Source organism: Zootoca vivipara, chromosome 1 (assembly GCF_965207765.1).
Source record: "Zootoca vivipara chromosome 1, rZooViv2.hap1.1, whole genome shotgun sequence".
Taxonomy (NCBI): Eukaryota; Metazoa; Chordata; class Lepidosauria; order Squamata; family Lacertidae; genus Zootoca; species Zootoca vivipara.
This window is the reverse complement of record NC_142582.1, coordinates 118,956,606-118,975,550: the sequence shown is the minus strand read 5'-3', so window position 1 is coordinate 118,975,550 and position 18,945 is coordinate 118,956,606. Positions and strand designations below refer to the sequence as shown.

General features: G+C 46.5%; 2 protein-coding genes across 22 annotated transcripts in view; one reads left to right on the top strand and one right to left on the bottom strand.

Moving 5' to 3' along the window:
* The first annotated feature begins 1,390 nt into the window (after positions 1–1,390).
* Positions 1,391–17,457, top strand: DEGS2 (delta 4-desaturase, sphingolipid 2). 2 transcript variants are annotated; one of them, XM_060271889.2, is made up of 3 exons: positions 1,391–1,538; positions 10,026–10,768; positions 15,044–17,457. In XM_060271889.2, the coding sequence occupies exons 1-3, from the start codon at positions 1,457–1,459 to the stop codon at positions 15,188–15,190; spliced, it is 972 nt and encodes a 323-aa protein (XP_060127872.2). In that variant the 5' UTR covers positions 1,391–1,456; the 3' UTR covers positions 15,191–17,457. The 2 variants fall into 2 exon arrangements, with proteins under 2 accessions (XP_060127872.2, XP_088511606.1); XM_088655480.1 differs by lacking the exon at positions 1,391–1,538 and adding an exon at positions 3,602–3,715.
* A 189-nt stretch (positions 17,458–17,646) lies between these two features.
* The window catches only part of EVL (Enah/Vasp-like), a 149,603-nt gene continuing 148,304 nt past the window's right edge, over positions 17,647–18,945 (bottom strand). For all 20 annotated transcript variants that reach the window (XM_088655408.1, XM_060271873.2, XM_088655473.1 and 17 more), the window contains one exon: positions 17,647–18,306. In XM_088655408.1, the coding sequence (XP_088511534.1) occupies positions 18,269–18,306 (38 nt within the window). In that variant the 3' untranslated portion in view covers positions 17,647–18,268. The remainder of the gene's footprint in view (positions 18,307–18,945) is intronic.

The following is an 18,945-nucleotide window of genomic DNA, read 5'->3' as shown; positions in this document are numbered from 1 at the left end:
AAAGGTTCTTTAATTCCTCCTCGCTTTCTGCCATCAAGGTTGTGTCATCTGCATATCTGAGGTTGTTGATATTTCTTCCAGCAATCTTAATTCCGGCTTGGGATTCATCTAGTCCAGCCTTTCGCATGATGAATTCTGCATATAAGTTAAATAAGCAGGGAGACAATATACAACCTTGTCGTACTCCTTTCCCAATTTTGAACCAATCAGTTGTTCCATATCCAGTTCTAACTGTAGCTTCTTGTCCCACATAGAGATTTCTCAGGAGACAGATGAGGTGATCAGGCACTCCCATTTCTTTAAGAACTTGCCATAGTTTGCTGTGGTCGACACAGTCAAAGGCTTTTGCATAGTCAATGAAGCAGAAGTAGACGTTTTTCTGGAACTCTCTAGCTTTCTCCATAATCCAGCGCATGTTTGCTATTTGGTCTCTGGTTCCTCTGCCCCTTCGAAATCCAGCTTGCACTTCTGGGAGTTCTCGGTCCACATACTGCCTAAGCCTGCCTTGTAGAATTTTAAGCATAACCTTGCTAGCGTGTGAAATGAGCGCAATTGTGCGGTAGTTGGAGCATTCTTTGGCACTGCCCTTCTTTGGAATCGGGATGTAGACTGATCTTCTCCAATCCTCTGGCCATTGCTGAGTTTTCCAAACTTGCTGGCATATTGGGTGTAGCCATGGGTGGGGTATAAATATTATTATTATTGTTGTTGTTGTTGTTGTTGTTATTATTATTATTATTATTATTATTATTATTATTTATTACTACTACTTCTGAGCAGAGATGGGCGAGACAGCACAGCAGAGCAGATCTGGTTCTGTCCCCACCTTTCTCATTCGCAAGGCCCCTAAACACTTCAAACGGAGGATTCCTTGCAACATTCTCCCTCCCCAACCCGTGCACCATCTGATCCTTTAACCAATGCACACCGGGGAGCTTCTCAAAAGCTAACGTAATTATTGCACATTCCCCAGATCCGTAGACAACTGAGATGCAAAAAGCAATGCTTAAAAGCAGGACAAATATACCGAAAAATCAATCCATCCATCCTATCCATGCGCGCGCAGTGGGCAAATCCAATCAAGCTTGCAATAAAGCTTGGATCTAGTTCAGGGAGGCGCACGCTACAGGAAGCCTGCAGATCCAGCTCGCCTCTAGCAGCAGCACATTCCCAACTGAAAATCGTGAAAAAGCTTCCCGGCGCTTTTTTTTTTTTTTTGCTTCCCAAATCCGCTGGTGGCGCTTGTGCCTGATGCGCAGCGAGCGAGCGCGCTCCAGTTCGCGGCCGCTTCTATCCCGCATCACCACGAGGCGAACGAGGCAGGCGAGTTGGTGAAGGGGGGCGGAGCCACCTCTTTGGCTCGCCCCTCAGGTGGACCGAGGAGATAAAAGCCCCTGCGCTTGGCCGTCGAGTAGGCAGGTGCAGGCTGCAGCGGCTAAGCGCAGCGGCAGCAGCGATGGGCAACAGGGTTACCCGCGAGGACTTCGAGTGGGTTTACACGGAGCAGCCCCACACGCAGCGCAGGAAAGAGATCTTAGGTGAGCCATCCTCGGAATCCCCCTGGGAGGTCACTGCCCGCCTCGTTTTCCTACCACCCTCTGCTTTCTTGCTACAGACCTCTTTCCTCCTAAATAAACGGACAGCGTTAGGGGTTAATTCTCCGCCTGGATCAGGCCCTCTGTCAAAATCGCTTTGCCTTTTAATTCCAGGGGTGGGTGGCCGGGGGCAGGGGGGCAGCTTCCCTCTCCAAATAAAGTAGATAAATAAAAATATTTAACGAACTGACCAACCTCGTTCTGTCCAACCCCCCCCCCAAAAAAAACCCCATAAATCCTGGCTACACCCATGTAGGTGGTTAGGAGGGCTGGCTGTATAATGAACTCTGCACATGCTTGCGGGTACTCTTCGTTGCTGTTGTTTTCCGAACAGTTCCAGGGTCCTGGCGCGGAAAAGAGAGCTTTGATGGGGGCAAATCCGACGACGCCTTAGGCAGGCAGCGTTTCCTGTCGTATCCAGTTTGCATAGTCTTCTCCACTTCTCTTTCCCGCATTTCCTTATAGATCCAGCAATACACTCTCTCTCTCTCTCTCTCTCTCTCTCTCTCTCTCTCTCTCTCTCTCTCTCTCTCTCTCTCTCTCTCTCTCTCTCTCTCTCTCTCTCTCTCTCTCTCCCCCCCCCCCCCGCCACGCTTCAGGTTGCAAACTTTCCCTCTGCTGTGTGACAAGCAGAAATCCCACGGGTGAAGCCTTTTCTCTTCATGCATTTGTACGCAAAGGGTGGGGGGAACTCATATGGATATTATTGCTTGCCTTGGGAAGCTATTGAAGGCAGGAAAACTTTTCCAGAAAGAAAGACAGACAGTTGCCAGGTTGGGGTGCGCCCCTCACCCCCTATTTCCTCATAGTCTCCCCATCCAGTTTCCGACAGCCAGTGTTCCTTATTGAAAAAAAATCCCGGAAAGCACAAAATGTTGCCTCTGAAACCACTTCTTCAATTTGTTTACTGAGAGACAGTTCTGGTAACATTCAGAGACACTTTCCTTATGAAATAAGGATGGAGGCATTTTAAATTTTGTTCTTGTGAGTGCATATGTATATGTGTCTGTCTGTCTGTCTGTCTGTCTGTCTGTCTGTCTGTCTGTCTGTCTGTCTGTCTGTCTGTCTGTCTGTCTGTCTGTCTGTCTGTCTATCTATCTATCTATCTATCTACTGCATGGGTGTACCCAGCATGGGGCAGGGGGGCAGCTGCCCTCCCCTAGAAGCAGGGCAGCTGGAGAGGACAGGCAGGGGCGCTGCCTGCCATAGCTGCCAAGTTTTCCGTTTTCTCACGAGGAAGCCTATTCAGCATAAGGGAATTTCCCTTAAAAAAGGGGATAACTTGGCAGCTATGCTGCCTGCTGTGCTCTGCCTCAGCCTGCTTGGCTGAAGCGAAACGGCAGCGGCAGCGAAGCTGCCTCCGTTGAAAAAAACCCTGGACCTGGACCTGGGCTAACTTCAGCCCCCACTCCTTCAAGTCACAGCAAGCACAGCACTGAGGTGCCATGGAGCATTGTGGGGCAGCACTTTCTGTGCTGTGCTCGCTGCGACTTGAAAGAGTGTGGGCTGAAGTTAGCCCAGGTCCAGGTCCAGGTTTCCTTCAACTGAGGCAGCTTTGCTGCTGCCTCTTTTTAGTCACCGCTGCCATTAAAGGAGCGGGCGAGGCAGGAGTGCAAGCGTGGGTGGCTCCGTGTGCTGCCTTGCAAACGGCCCCCTTTTCTCTGGGGGGCGTGCACGTTGACCATGTCTCCTGGTGGGATCCTGGCCACTTCATTGCCAGCTAGCCAATCGGGTGGCTGGGGGGCGTGGCTGGTGTGCCCCCCCCCAGCTTTGATACTGGGTACGCCCATGATCTACTGTATCTATCTCATAGCTGCCAAGTTTTCCCTTTTCTCGCGAGGAAGCCTATTCAGCATAAGGGAAAATCCCTTTAAAAAAGGGATAACTTGGCAGCTATGATCTATCTATCTACTGTATCTATCTATCTCCCCTACCTTTCCTCCTCCAGGGAGGTCAGAGTAGAATACTGTACACAGTTCAATTGGCTGATGATTCAGATTGAGGCAATGACTGCTGCAAAGCTTCCCAGCTCTCTCCACAGACCTTATCTGATCACGGCACCTGACTTCTTTTGTGGCTATTCAAAGTCCTGCCCAGCCAGCGCCACACCCATAGCTACGGTAAATAGATGTACTTTTTTTCTTATAGCCTGTGGGTGCAGTGACAAATTGCCCAACCTATCTCATACTTTCTTTCTTTCTTTCTTTATTGACTGCCATGGGAAGTTGCAACACGGTACACTATGCAAAACACACTTTGCCATCCCCACACACCCCCACCCCCGGCTTGGGCCATTTTATTCTGCTGTGTCCTAACCCGAGGGCCAGTTTTGCATTTTCAACTCGTTTTTGCATGTTTATAGTACAGAGATCTGTATCTAGAGGACTAGGTTTAGAAATGGGGAGACTTGAGTTCAAACCAGCCCTCGGTGATTTAAAGATATCATCCTAATTCGCATTGCACTGCAATCCTTACCTGGGAGTAAAGCCCCATTGGACTCAGCGAGCCTCAGTACAGGATCAAGGGTGTCAACTAGAATAAAATATTTGGGGGGGACCCAGGTAAGTACCGCCCTACATAAGCAAATACATGACTCAGCACATTTTGGGGGGGGTGAAGACGGCTCAGCCCCAGAAGTTGGCTCCTATGTATTGGACTGTGTCCCTGCTGGTGAAATTAAATAATGAGCAATTATTATTGCTTATTATATTCATTGGTCGCTTTCCCCCAGGAAAGAAAATTCGAAGCAATATACAAAAACAAAAAATGAGGAATGAGTCCTTTAAGGATGCACCCATCATTTGATTGCATCAGGTAATCCTGCACCATCTCTTGGGACCTGAGACAGAATGTTCCGAGTTCCAGCCTGCCAGCCATACTCAGTTCCAAGATGCTCCATTCCATTTCCATTCCAAGGTCACTGTCCTCGCTGGGCTGTTTTTGGGGTGCCTTTCTTAGCATTTCCCTCTTGAACTCTGTAAATCTTGGTGCTTCCCCAGCTATTAGTTCCTACATCTGTCCTGTTTGTGAGGGCTTGGAGAGCTGCTGCCAGTCGGAGTAGACAGGCTAGGCTCAACAACTGCTAGCACATATCTCTGAGCACAGGCAGTGCTGACATTAGGAGCCTTAAGCATGGTTTTCTCCCAGGTGGATTTCGCATCATGAATCCCCTGCAATCAAATGCCACCCAGTAGTGGTCATTCGGAAGTGCTAAAAACTATGTCAAGCTGCCCCCCTAGCCGGTCTTTGGGTCACCCGTGGTTCTGGTGCAGGTCAGATAAAAGCACCTCCCTCGTTCTGGTTCTGGTTCTGGTGCAGGTCAGATAAAAGCACCTCCCTCGTTCTGGTTCTGGTTCTGGTGCAGGTCAGATAAAAGAACCTCCCTCGTTCTCTTTGATTCAGACAGATGGCTAGGGCAGCTGGAAAATCAAATGCACACTCCAAACAGCCTAATGAGTATTGGCAATTTTCCGTGGCCAGGGAAGACTGACTGACTATTGCCTGGCTGGGGAAAATGGAAAACCAGGTGGGTGGAGGAATCAAATGGAGTATCATGGAGTAGGGCATGGCTGGCTGGAAGGCTAAACAGAATCACTCCACACTGAATAGACACACATGCATGTATGTGTGCATGCACATATATACAGATATATATTTTATGATTATTACGGTATTATTTTAAAAAATGTTCTTATTGAAAGATTTTCATGGATAACAGAGCCAGTGTGGTGTAGTGGTTAAGAGCGGTAGACTCGTAATCTGGGGAATCGGGTTTGCGTTTCCCCTCCACATGCAGCTGCTGGGTGACCTTGGGCTAGCTACACTTCTCTGAAGTCTCTCAGCCCCACCAACCTCACAGGGTGTCTGTTGTGGGGGAGGAGGGGAAAGGAGATTGTTAGCCGCTTTGAGACTCCTTCGGGTAGTGATAAAGCGGGATATCAAATCCAAACTCCTCCTCCTCCTCCTCCTCCTCCTCCTCCTCCTCCTCCTCCTCCTCCTCCTCCTCCTCCTCCAATTCTTCTTCTTCTTCTTCTTCTTCTTCTTCTTCTTCTTCTTCTTCTTCTTCTTCTTCTTCTTCTTCTTCTTCTTCTTCTTCTTCTTCTTCTTCTTCTTCTTCATATAACGTCTCTGTTTTCAGTTCACAGAGTCCTTCCTGTAGGTCAGCTGCTTTTGGCCCATCATAGGCATTATGAGATTGGGGTGGGTGGGAGAGAGGGGGGGGGAGAAAAGGAGGCGATACACCCAGATATTTTAGACATGCCAGACATTTCCGAGGAGCCTTTCTTTGAAAAAATATGTTCCACGTCATTTACCAAAACAGAACCAGGCTCATGTTAATTTATCATTAATAGCCTATAACCCACACCTCTTTATACCATTCTTCCATTTTATACTCTGCTTGCCCCTTCCACTTCGTAGCTATCATATTTCATGCAGCTGTCAATAAAATACGTGAGCAAGTCCTTCAGAGCCTGTGAACCTTCCACCCCATTGTAAATTGATAATAATGCTACCTCTGGACTTTCGGTCAGCTTTAACCCAGTGATTTCTGTGCCATTGTGGTAAGATAGGGAATACACAAGAGAAATGATTTTGTGGAGGTATGGAAGGTTTCTGCAGAATTTGCAAGAGGTGCTGAAATTTTGGGAGGTTGGATAGTTACAATGGGATGGTCTCGGTGGTGGGGTGCACATTTTAATTCTTACTTATTTATGATTATTACTTTGTCAAAGTAAAAAATAAAAATTAGGGTGGGGGGGGGGGAAGGAACCAGAAATGTCAGGCAAAAACAAAAAAACCAGAATCAGGCTGATGCATGCCCTTTGTAAATCAAGGCTTGGAAAACTTGGCATTTTATTTATTTATTTGAATTTATATAAGTTTTCATTGTAAACAACAACAACAACAACAACCTCAAAGCTTCTTCCAAAAAGAATGATTTTAATAATAATAATAATAATAATAATAATAATAATAATAATAATCCCAACTCCTCTTCTCTTAAAGCAGGGATGGTAAACCTCCAGCCAAACTGAATGTTCAAATTTAGCCTGCATGGCCATTTCCACCAGCCCCCCCCCCCCACAGCTGCCCCACCTGTGTAAGGGAAAGCAGATTTTCCACTTTAAAGCACCACAAAGGGTTCTGTGCAAGCAAGCCCTGCTTGGGTGTGGTACTGTCAAGTCCCATTGATTTCATTTGACTAAAGATTTCACTACTATTTGAATTGCGTGTGAAAAAATGTAGTGTCTGGGTCAGAGGATGTGAGGCAACTAATTTCGTGAGGCTTAACGGCACGGCCCCTTCAACGCTGTTTGCTCAATTTCAACGGAGGGATCAACAGCCACACCTTGCACTAACACTTTGATGCTTTTATAATCACAACAAGCCAAAAGGCAGGAACTGAAAAGAAAGAATCAGACATTTATTGCAGGCACTCTCCCCTTTTGCTTTTGTCCCAGGATGCAGCCGGTTACTTTTAAAGCTTGTGAGCCTCACCTCGTGTGAGCAAGCGAAGGTCAACTGTGTAAAGAGAGATAAGTAAAGCCAACTCAAAACACAGGGAATGCAATGAAATAATAATCATTTCATCATAAAAATAAAAAATGACGATCATAAGGAATTTTCCCTATCACCTTTTCCTCAAGAGGCATATATTTGATGCAACAAGTATATTGTTACAATGGATTATTATTATTATCATCATCATCATTAGATTTAATATTATCATTAATTAGCATATGTTGTTGTTGTTGTTTAGTCGTTTAGTCGTGTCCGACTCTTCGTGACCCCATGGACCATAGCACGCCAGGCACTCCTGTCTTGCACTGCCTCCCGCAGTTTGGTCAAACTCATGTTCGTAGCTTCGAGAACACTGTCCAACCATCTTGTCCTCTGTCGTCCCCTTCTCCTAGTGCCCTCCATCTTTCCCAACATCAGGGTCTTTTCCAAGGATTCTTCTCTTCTCATGAGGTGGCCAAAGTATTGGAGCCTCAGCTTCACGATCTGTCCTTCCAGGGAGCACTCAGGGCTGATTTCCTTCAGAATGGATAGGTTTGATCTTCTTGCAGTCCATGGGACTCTCAAGAGTCTCCTCCAGCACCATAATTCAAAAGCATCAATTCTTCGGCAATCAGCCTTCTTGATGGTCCAGCTCTCACTTCCATACATCACTACTGGGAAAACCATAGCTTTAACTATACGGACCTTTGTCGGTAGGCTTGTTAATTGTGCTACACAAGCACCTCGAGGCAACTTGTGAATAATATTAGTGAAACGGACAATACTTTTTTTTTTTTACATAATAAAACATTAAACATTTTAAAAAACTTCCCTATACAGGATTGCCTTCAGGCGGCTCGGGGGTCAGTTAACTCCATACCCTCCCACAGTGAAAACAGGGACATCCTGGGACCTAAGGAAAAGTGGGACATTCCAGGGCCAAATCAGAAACTGGGACGGTTTCTCTAAATCAGGGACGTCCCTGGAAAATAGGGGCATTTGGAGGGTCTGAACTTGATGGGGCAGCAGCTGAATGGAATGGTGTCAATTCTGTCCTGGCAGCCAAAGAGACAGGAAAACCAGCTAGAGGAAGGCTTATTGAAAAAAATAGAAGGGCTACCTTGATTCTGAGAATGAAATGTGCAGAGAGCTCTTGGCTATGTAGTATTTTCTCCTCCACTGCTCTATTCTTGGATGCCACTAGAGGGAGCCCAGGCAACAAATTTTCTGGTTTCAACCACTGCCCAGCACACCAGCCTCTAATTCAGGCATCCCCAAACTTCGGCCCGCCAGATGTTTTGGACCAGGGGTCCCCAAACTACGGCCCCCGGGCCGGATGCAGCCCAATTGGCCTCCCAATCCGGCCCGCGACGACCCCCGCCGCCCGCTGCTGCCGCCCGCTCTTTTGGCGCGCGGCGCGGCAGCGATCTTCAAAATCGGCAAAAAATCGCCGAAAATCCTTTGTGCGCATGCGTATGGGCCTCTCCCGACCCAGAAGAGGTCATTTCCGATGCACTTCCGGGTCGGGGGAGGCCCATACGCATGCGCACAAGCGATTTTCGGTGATTTTTTCCCGACCGTGTGCGTGTGCGCATGCGCACGGGCGCGCACTCCCCCACCCTCCGGCCCGCTGCGCGCGCACTCCCCTGCCCTCCGGCCCGCCGCGCGGTCGGCGTGGCGGGCACCGGCCCGAAGCCCGGTAAGTCTGGGGACCCCTGTTTTGGACTACAATTCCCATCTTCCCCGACCACTGGTCCTGTTAGCTAGGGATCATGGGAGTTGTTGGCCAAAACCATGCAGGTAGCTAAAGAAGGAAGAGGCGCTGGAAAGGAGCTGCTGGATTCTCCCCTTCCCATCCCACCCTATCAACATCTATTCACTTGTCTGTTTGAAAACATTGCTTAGCCACCATTCACCAGAAGCTTCCAGGCTGTCGTTGGGGAGAAAGAGGCCTGTTCTGAACCATACCAGGCAGGGCAGCCCCCACCATTTCCTCCCTATGCGGGAGAGGATGCTGTACTCGCAGAATGGAGGGTGGTGGGGTGTTTGCCGAGGAGACAAGAAGTCCAGCCTCCCAGGAATGTGCCGCAGCCACTGCTGCCAATGTGGCGGCAGCGGCGGGCAATGTATTCCTCGGAGGCCAGATCTGCTGGCTCTGTGGATTCTAGCGCCTGAGGCAGTCATCTTCCCTTGCCTAATAGGTGGGCCAGGCCTTCATGGAGGCCTGGCTTATGTCAGGAAGGTAGCCTGATGGATATTAGGGGTGGAGGGATTGGTCTAGTTTAGAGATGTAAAATTTCCGGAAATTTTGAAGCTCGGAAAGAAACCCGGTTTTTTTCCGGGTTTTTTTTTTGGGGGGGGGGGACAGAAATTTTTGGAAAAATTGAAAAAAATGCTGCATTAGCACTTCTTTTTTTTCTTTTCCAGATTGAAAGTCATCCTGTTACTTTAGAAACATAAAATATAACTATGGACAATTTAAATGGGCATAAAATTATCACAACTAGCATATCAAAAATATGGTGTATCCAAACAATTATTGCAAACAGAATTTGCTTTTAAAATAATATTTTTTTTTTGTATTTGTAACAAATGGAGCAAGAATCTCCTGAACTGTTTACTAGTTTATGTGGGGGGGGGGAACTCCACAAAACAATTTTTAAAAATCCAGAAGTAACAATTATTCATATTTCCTCTCCACAGTATTTAATTTTTTAAATTATTTTACCATTTTTTCCAATTTTGGGGGGAAAAAACAAAAAAGGCTTCAGGAAAAATATGGGGGGGGGGGACGACCCGTTTTCCCCCTCATTTTTTCCGGTTCTTTTCCAGGCCTTCACATCTCTAGTCTAGTTGGCGCCACAATTCCACGAATGGATGCCGGGCAGTTTTGGCTGCATTTGTCCTAATGTATCTTTTCCTCCTCAGCTAAGTACCCAGCCATCAAGTCTCTCATGGGGCCAGATCCCCACTTGAAATGGATAGTGACAGGGATGGTGTTCACCCAGCTTCTGGCCTGCTACCTTGTGAGGGACGTTGCCTGGAAGTGGGTCTTCTTCTGGGCCTATGCTTTCGGGGGCTGCGTCAACCACTCCATGACCCTGGCCATCCACGACATCTCCCACAACGTGGCCTTTGGCAACAAGCAAATCAAGTGGAACCGGTGGTTTGCCGTCTTTGCCAACTTGCCCATTGGACTCCCCTACTCTGCCTCCTTCAAGAAGTACCACATAGACCACCACCGGTACCTTGGCGGAGACTCCTTGGATGTGGACATCCCCACGGACTTTGAGGGCTGGTTCTTCTGCACTCCCTTTCGGAAGGTGGTCTGGCTTGTCTTCCAGCCCCTTTTCTATGCCTTGAGACCTCTCTACGTCAACCCCAAAACAATTACCCAGATGGAAATACTAAACGCTTTGGCTCAGTTCTCTGTCGACTTGATCATCTACTACCTGTGGGGTTTGAAGCCTGTCGTTTATTTAATAGCAGGGACGTTGCTTTGCATGGGCTTGCATCCTTTTTCGGGGCACTTCATAGCAGAACACTATATGTTCCTGAAAGGGTATGAAACATACTCCTACTACGGGCCCCTCAACCGGATCACCTTTAACGTGGGCTATCATATGGAACACCACGATTTCCCCAGCATTCCTGGATCTAAGCTGCCAATGGTAAGCCCTGGTGTTTTTGACCCTTGCAAACAGGTGTGGGGAGCTTTTGGCTCTCCGCGTATTGCTGAAATACAACACCCTTCGGCCCCCAAGCAAGCATGGCCAATGGCAAGGGACGATGGGAGCTGTGGTTCAGCAACATCTGGACGAGCCAAAGGTTGTGAAGCTAGTTTACGTCTGCGGCTTATGAAAGAAAAGTGGCTCTTGAATCCTGAAATCAGTGGTGGTGGTGCAGTTAGGTGCCGTATATTCCGGCGTATAAGACGACTGGGCGTATAAGACGACCCCCAATTTTTCAGTTAAAATGTAGAGTTTGGGATATACTCGCCGTATAAAAAAAATACGACCCGGCATATAAGATGACCCCCAACTTTTGAGAAGATTTTCCTGGGTTAAAAAGTAGTCTTATACGCAGGAATATACAGTAATTTTAGACTCTGGACTAAATGACCTGGTAGCTAGCTCAGTATTGCCTACTCTGGCAGCAGCTCTCCAAGGTTTCCGACTGGAGATGCCAGGGTTTGAACCTACCACTGAGCAGGGGCGTAGGAAGAGGGGGACGATGGGAGCACAGCGCGATCCCGGTGGGGTGCCATCGTAACTGCCCCCCGCCTGCGCTGGGCACCCTGCCCCTGCAGGCAGCGGTCCCCGCCCCCAGAACGCACACCACACACCTTTGGGTGGCATGCCCCACCCCCGGGACATGCGCCAGGCCCTGCTCTCCGCCCCCGGTGCCAGAGCATGAAGCTCCGCCACTGCCCCTGAGCTACAACCCTTACCTAATCCATACTCAGGCTTCCTGCTACTTTTGAACCCAGATGCAATTATGAAAGAAGGGAGCTGCTTTGCCAGGGACATATCCTTTAGCCCATTTTGAATAGCCGAAGGATGCAATTGGTTTTGTAACGCTGGCTTGTTAACACATTTCCAAACTAGGAAGATGGTGATCACTGTCTGCTTTTGTGATTGGCACTGGTCATCTTGTGTACAGTTGAGCTTTGCAGGGAAGTGTCATAGATGCTACAGGGGTCAGCAAACTTTTTCAGCAGGGGGCCGGACTATATTTTTTTTGGGGGGGGGGGAATGAACGAATTCCTATGCCCCACCAATAACCCAGAGATGCATTTTAAATAAAAGGACACATTCTATTCATGTAAAAACACCAGGCAGGCCCCACAAATAACCCAGAGATGCATCTTAAATAGAAGGACACATTCTACTCATGTAAAAACGTGCCGATTCCCGGACCGTCCGCGGGCCAGATTTAAAAAAAAGGCGATTGGGCCTTAGTTTGGGGACCCCTGTGCTACAACTTGCATTTCACAGCCTTTTGATCCCACTGTTTATAGCATTTTTCTCCACACCTAGTTGTGTGTTGGAAATCCCCTAGCACCTGACAAAGGTGTGTTGCAGTCCTCAGAAGGCACAATACATCTCTAGACTCCCTTTTGTTTTTGTTGTTAACGTAGGCCAAATGCATGCTCATACTTCTTGTGTAGCAGCGTTCCATTTTGTTTCTGTGTCTGTTTAAATAGTAGTTGAGGGGGGGGGAAGTGAAAGGAAAAACAAACACAGAACCTTAGCGTGACCAATGTTTTCTCCATAAGCACAGCAAGGTGTGTTTTTAGGTAGCTGGCTTTTGTTTAAAAAGGGCAGCAGATCCAATGTTAGTTCAACTCATTAAATAGACTCATGCAAATATGTGAGCATGACTGATTTTGATTCTTAATTTGAGCGTGACTTAGTTGGACATACTGTACACACCCAGTTCTGTGGCATGCATTATGTTCCCAACACCCAAAAGCTAATACTGTAGCTGCAAGAAAAGCTGCTTTGGGAAAGTTGGTTTTCATTGCGACTGTGATATTTATTTATTTATTTATTTATTTATTTATTTATTTATTTATATATTTATAAAAAAGTAACCCGTCTTCCCCATGTGCAATGGTCCCAGTTGACACCCACCCACCCCTGATGTATGTTTAAAAAGACACCAATCTGGGTACATAAACTGCAGTTGTGCGTTTGTTTGGCTCAGAAGCTGGCCCCTTCCCTTTTCCTGCGCACATATTCCCAACAGAGCCCAGTCTTATCAGCTACTTTGAGGAATGTGGTGCGATCAGGCTCCCCCTGCCCCAAGCAATACAATAGGGCTTGTCATACTTTGAGGCAGGTTAATGCCCTGGGGACAAATAAGTAACTTATTAAATGAATGCCTTTCCCCAGTGACAAATCAACTAGCTTGTGCAATGACAGTCGCTGCTCACCAATGTAGATAGACAAGTCAAATTCTGCCAGTCCAGTGATTTTTCTTAATTGCACAGTTCCAGAACAAGCTTCATAACCTGTTCGGTGAAGCCAGTAGTAGCCGAATCACTGTTTCCTTGGCATGGTCTGCTTATTCCTGATGGGGCACCGAGATAGCTCCGTTGATGGAGCACCACATTCTTAATCTCAGGGTTGTGGTTTTGACCCCAACGTTGGGCAAAGGATTCCTGCTTTGCAGGGCCTGGGACTAGTCGACCCTTGTGGTCCCTTCAAGCTCTACAATTCTGTGATTTGATGAAATGCAGTATTTGGGTGGCAAATGTATATTATCTGCAAATTTATATTAAATGTAAATTATCCGACTGCCCCGGTTCTGTCAGATGAATGCTCAGGTTGGGTTGCAATGCTGCCATGGGGTGAGGGAGATTCTTGCTTTGCCGCATTCAGAGCCCGGCTAGCTCCTCGAGGCCAAGAGATGAGGGATCCAACAGGACTTTTTCCTTCCTTCGTCCTTTCTCCCCTCGACTGACTGCAATGGGATTTGAATTCCAAGGTGTATGAACCATGAAAAATCTCTTCGCTGTCAAAAGTAATCTGGGTCGCTTTCATTTGTTCATTGGATTTACTCTTGGCATAAATTCTATTAGCCTGCATTCAGACAGCACTTTATTCCGTTTTCCCGACATTTTCTTACCTGACAATTTTAGCGTTTTTACATCATCTGTCAGGCCACGTAAAATCCACTGCAGAAATTCAGCACACATTTCCACGTTTACTGCTCCGGTGTGTGTGTGTGTGTGTGTGTGTGTGTGTGTGTGTGTGGCAAACCCAGCTTGCAAGCCTGTTAACTCAGAAAACTACAGGAGTTTTGTGCTCGGTTTGCATGGATCCTGCCACGAACACTCGTGTGTTAAAATTCAAGGGTGGTTTTTTTTTGTTTTTTGGCATGCCGTTCTTTCCTGCTGTTTCAATGGGTGAATCATGGGAGAACACAAGTGCACATGCGCATAAAGCGTGGCAACATACCCACTAGTGTCAGCTGTTGTGTCACACCACACTCCCTGGTGTGAATGAAATTTAGGGTGACATGATGCTCTTGGTCAAAGGCCAGAGTTTCATAACACAGCAGGTACTGCCGTTTTAAAGCAGCATTAGAAACCAGGACTGAAGTGAATCATAGAATCATAGAGTTGGAAGAGACCACAAGGGCCATCCAGTCCAACCCCCTGCCAAGCAGGAAACACCATCAAAGCATTCTTGGCATATGCCTGTCAAGCCTCTGCTTAAAGACCTCCAAAGAAGGAGACTCCACCACACTCCTTGGCAGCAAATTCCACTGCCAAACAGCTCTTACTGTCAGGAAGTTCTTCCCAATGTTTAGGTGGAATCTTCTTTCTTGTAGTTTGAATCCATTGCTCCGTGTCCGCTTCTCTGGAGCAGCAGAAAACAACCTTTCTCCCTCCTCTATATGACATCCTTTTATATATTTGAACATGGCTATCATATCACCCCTTAATCTTCTCTTCTCCAGGCTAAACATACCCAGCTCCCTTAGCCGTTCCTCATAAGGCATCGTTTCCAGGCCTTTGACCATTTTGGTTGCCCTCGTCTGGAGACGTTCCAGCTTTTCAGTATCCTTCTTGAACTGTGGTGCCCAGAACTGCACACAGTACTCCAGGTGAGGTCTGACCAGAGTGGAATACAGTGGTACTATTACTTCCCTTGATCTAGATGCTATACTCCTATTGATGCAGCCCAGAATTGCATTGGCTCTTTTAGCTGCTGCGTCATCACACTGTTGACTCATGTCAAGTTTGTGGTCAACCAAGACTCCTAGATCCTTTTCACATGTACTGCTCTCAAGCTAGGTGTCTCCCATCCTGTATTTGTGCCTTTCATTTTTTTTGCTAGCATTATAAGCAGGAAACCTCGTATCCAAATACATTCTAAGATAGATGTTTCACAGATAAAAGAACAGTGGATAAAATTTTTCTTTTGCTCTTACAGGTAAAGAAGATAGCAGCAGAATATTATGACACTCTGCCTCAGCACCAGTCTTGGGTTCGAGTTCTCTGGGACTTCATTTTTGATGACTCCATTGGTCCTTATTCAAGGGTGAAGAGAATATGCAAGCTGGCATCAGACTCTCGATAGCTGCGGACTCTGCCCTTCCCCCTTTATAAGCTTAATGGACTTTTGCACCCTGCATACTTCCCCCATCCAAACAAACATAAATGAGTCTATTCTCTGAACAGAGCGTGCCCGGTTAACCACATAAGAGCTGATGTCATATTTCTGACACCCAAGTGTTTGTAACTTCGATATGAAGAAATATTACATTGAAGCCAGTTGGAAGCACCTGAAAATGTATAGTATAGTTTTAAAAAAATTAACAGACCTTTTCCTTTTACTTATCTGCTAGGCTGTTTAACAGCCCGGCTCACCCTAGTTTCCTGATGCTTTGAACTACATTGCTCATCAGACATGGTTAGGCACAGTGGGATCTGTGAGCTCAACATCTGTATTCCAGGGTTCTTTCAATGGAGAGGTGAGGCACTTTCCTTCTCACAACAAACAGGGAGACATCTGGGCAGACACACAAGAGTAGTCCTCTTCCGCCAGCCCCCAAAGATGCTAGAATATCAGGATCAAAATGTTTCTCTTCAGAGACCTCATGTTCTCTGCCCGCCCCTCCAGAAAGGACTCGAGAGTTAGGGGAGCATTTCCAAAGGACAACAGTGGCAGAACCAGGACTCACTAGTGGGTCACAGCCTGACCCAAGGTGGGTTGCAACAGGAGCACTACCACGCAGCAAATATATGGGAAAAGATTGAAGATGCCTGCATTAGGGGAAATAATTCTGAATTACACCCTGCAAACATGCATCATACGATCGTTTCCCCGGATAACACAATATTCCAGCAGTCCTGGGGATCATTGTAATTATCAAGAGGGGACTGCTCAGTAGAGCATCATTCTCTTAATCTCAGGGCTGTGGGTTTGAGCCCCGTGCTGGGCAAAAGAGTCCTGCATTGCAGAGGGTTGGACTAGATCAGGTTTTCTCAAACTTGAGTCTCCAGCTGTTTTTGGACTACAGTTCCCATAATCTATGACCTCTGGTCCTGCTAGCTAGCGATGATGGGAGCTGTAGTCCACAAACAGTTGGAGACCCAAGTTTGGGAAACTCTGGACAAGGTGAATCTTGTGGTCCCTTCCAACTCTATGATTCTATGATCCAGCCTGTCCCCAGGGGCTGGTTGTTGTTGTTTAGTCGTTTAGTCGTGTCCGACTCTTCGTGACCCCATGGACCATAGCACGCCAGGCACTCCTGTCTTGCACTGCCTCCCGCAGTTTGGTCAAACTCATGTTCGTAGCTTCGAGAACACTGTCCAACCATCTTGTCCTCTGTCGTCCCCTTCTCCTAGTGCCCTCAATCTTTCCCAACATCAGGGTCTTTTCCAAGGATTCTTCTCTTCTCATGAGGTGGCCAAAGTATTGGAGCCTCAGCTTCACGATCTGTCCTTCCAGGGAGCACTCAGGGCTGATTTCCTTAAGAATGGATAGGTTTGATCTTCTAGCAGTCCATGGGACTCTCAAGAGTCTCCTCCAGCACCATAATTCAAAAGCATCAATTCTTCGACGATCAGCCTTCTTTATGGTCCAGCTCTCACAGGGGCTGGTACCCGTCAGTTAAAAGATGGCATATTGAACACAATATGCAAGAGATGTAAACATTGCCAATCTCCATTCTTGGTAACATGGTTGTAGTGTTAGAGTCCTTTAAGTTATTGGGCTCTATGATCTGTCAAAAATTGAATTGGTCAGGTAACATCAATATTATTATTAAAAAGGTACACCAGAGATTGTATTTCTTGTGACAACTAAGAAAATTTAATCTGCCCCAAGAATTGCTGGTCCAATTTTATAGAAGTACTATTGAAACTGTTCTCTGTAATTCCATTACTGTCTGGTACGGTACAGCTTCTAAGCTGGATAAGAAGAGGCTCCAACGCGCAGTAAGAACTGCAGAGAGGGAAATTGGTGTTAGTCTGCCTCCAATAGAGACACTTTATGCCGCTCAAGTCAGGAAGAGAGCAGAGAGAATTGCTGTAGACCCTTCGCATCCTGGTCATCGCCTGTTTGATTTACTCCCATCTGGATGTCGGTACAGGACTCTATATACAAAAACGTCTAGGCACAGGAATAGTTTTCCCCCTTGTGCCATCAAATTGTTGAATCTGTCGTTGTGGGCGGAAGGGAGGCCAGTTGTTGGTACGGGGTCTTTTTCGCTGTGTTGTTGCATTGTGAGGGGAATACTGTTTGTATGAGGTACGTTTTTCTTTACATTGCAATGTAGTTGAAGCAAAATTCCAAGTATGGTTGGCACTTGGCCAATAAATTATTCTATTCTATTCATCAAAGTGTGTAAACATTTGTACTTCTTACAACACCCCATTTTTTCTAGCACCACCAGGGACCAGAAACAAAAGGCTCTGGGGGAGCCAGACTGGTTCCATGGTAAAACTACCCCTGATTTTGCTAAGTAGCACAGTGGAGTCCAGGTCTACTGCAGAGGGATGGATGAAAGAAAAGCCAAGCAATGCCACATGGACAATGAACAGTTTATTACCAATATGAACACAGATACTGTGAAGCAATGATGTACCGCTGTAATATTGTGATAGCTCTGAGACCAGGGACTTGCTGTCTGACAGCTGGGCATCGTTCGGCCTCTTCAGGTGATGCCACAAATAAGGTTTTGTTGGCAAAAAAAAAAAGGTCTTCATTTACATTGCAGTCTACCAGTAAAATTACTCTGAAGTCATCTAGTAAAAGCGAATGGTTCACGTGTTTCCTTACCTACTATATACTAAAAAAAAAGGTCATACATTTAAATAAGCAAATACAAAATACAAAAAAGGCTGACCAACTCTGATGTGCATTGTCAGATGAAATTTTAAAAAATCCAGAAATTTAAATTTTAATATTTTCTTTTTTAAGATTTTAAGACTTCTCTCTCTCTTTGTTTTTGTTTTTTTTGTTTTTTTAATGACGCAAATCCAAGGCAGCAGCAAGCCTCAAAGTCTGCTGAGTCTGCTAATAAAAAGGATTTAAGAACAAAAGACAAGAGCCAGGAGTCCTCTTTCACCATCTCGCATGGTCTTGGGATGCTCGGAAACGATCCAGTTGCCTTTCACATCCTAGGTGGCTTCTAGCATGGTTCCATGGCCATTATGTCGTGCTGATTCTACTCAACTCTTGCCTGATGGCTGGAAAAAAGAGAGGAAACAATTAAAAAAAAGGAATAACCCAGAGCTTACGGTCAAGGCACTATGCTGTCATAGCTTCACACCTAAGCTAAAGACCGCTGACTATATTTTGGGAAGTGGCTAAGATTACAAAGGCGGTTGCAGCAGCAGCAACAGCAGCAAGAGAAGGACGGTACAGATCCTAGCTGTGCACACACACCATACACTTGAAGCACCTTGGGAGCTTGGAAGCACCCCAACAGAGCTACAATTCCCAGCACCCTTAAACTACAGTTCCAGCTATTCTTGTTTTGGGTGTGTGTGATGCTTTCAATCAGGGGTGGCCAACTCCCAAGAAACTGTGATCTACTCACAGAGTTAAAAACTGGCGGTGATCTACCCCCTTTTTGGAGGTTCAGGTCAACATTGTTGAGCTTTTTTTAGGAAGGAGAAAGGCCCATTTTTTAGGGGTTCAGGTCAAAGTTGTAGGGCTCTTTTTTAGGGAGAAGGAAAGCTCTGTTTCTTTGGGGTGAAGGGCAAAAATGTTGAGCTTTTTTTAGGGGAGTCAAAGTTGTTGAGCTTCTTTAGGGGGAGCCAGTGGTCTTCCAGTGATCTACCACAGACGTCCCGTGATCTACAGGTAGATCTCAATCTACCTGT

Coding starts and splice junctions, on each gene's coding strand:
- DEGS2 (XM_060271889.2), top strand. CDS start 1,457: ATGGGCAACAGGGTTACCCGCGAGGACTTCGAGTGGGTTTACACGGAG. Junction 1,539..10,025: donor GCGCAGGAAAGAGATCTTAG/GTGAGCCATCCT, acceptor TTTCCTCCTCAG/CTAAGTACCCAGCCATCAAG. Junction 10,769..15,043: donor CTGGATCTAAGCTGCCAATG/GTAAGCCCTGGT, acceptor TTGCTCTTACAG/GTAAAGAAGATAGCAGCAGA.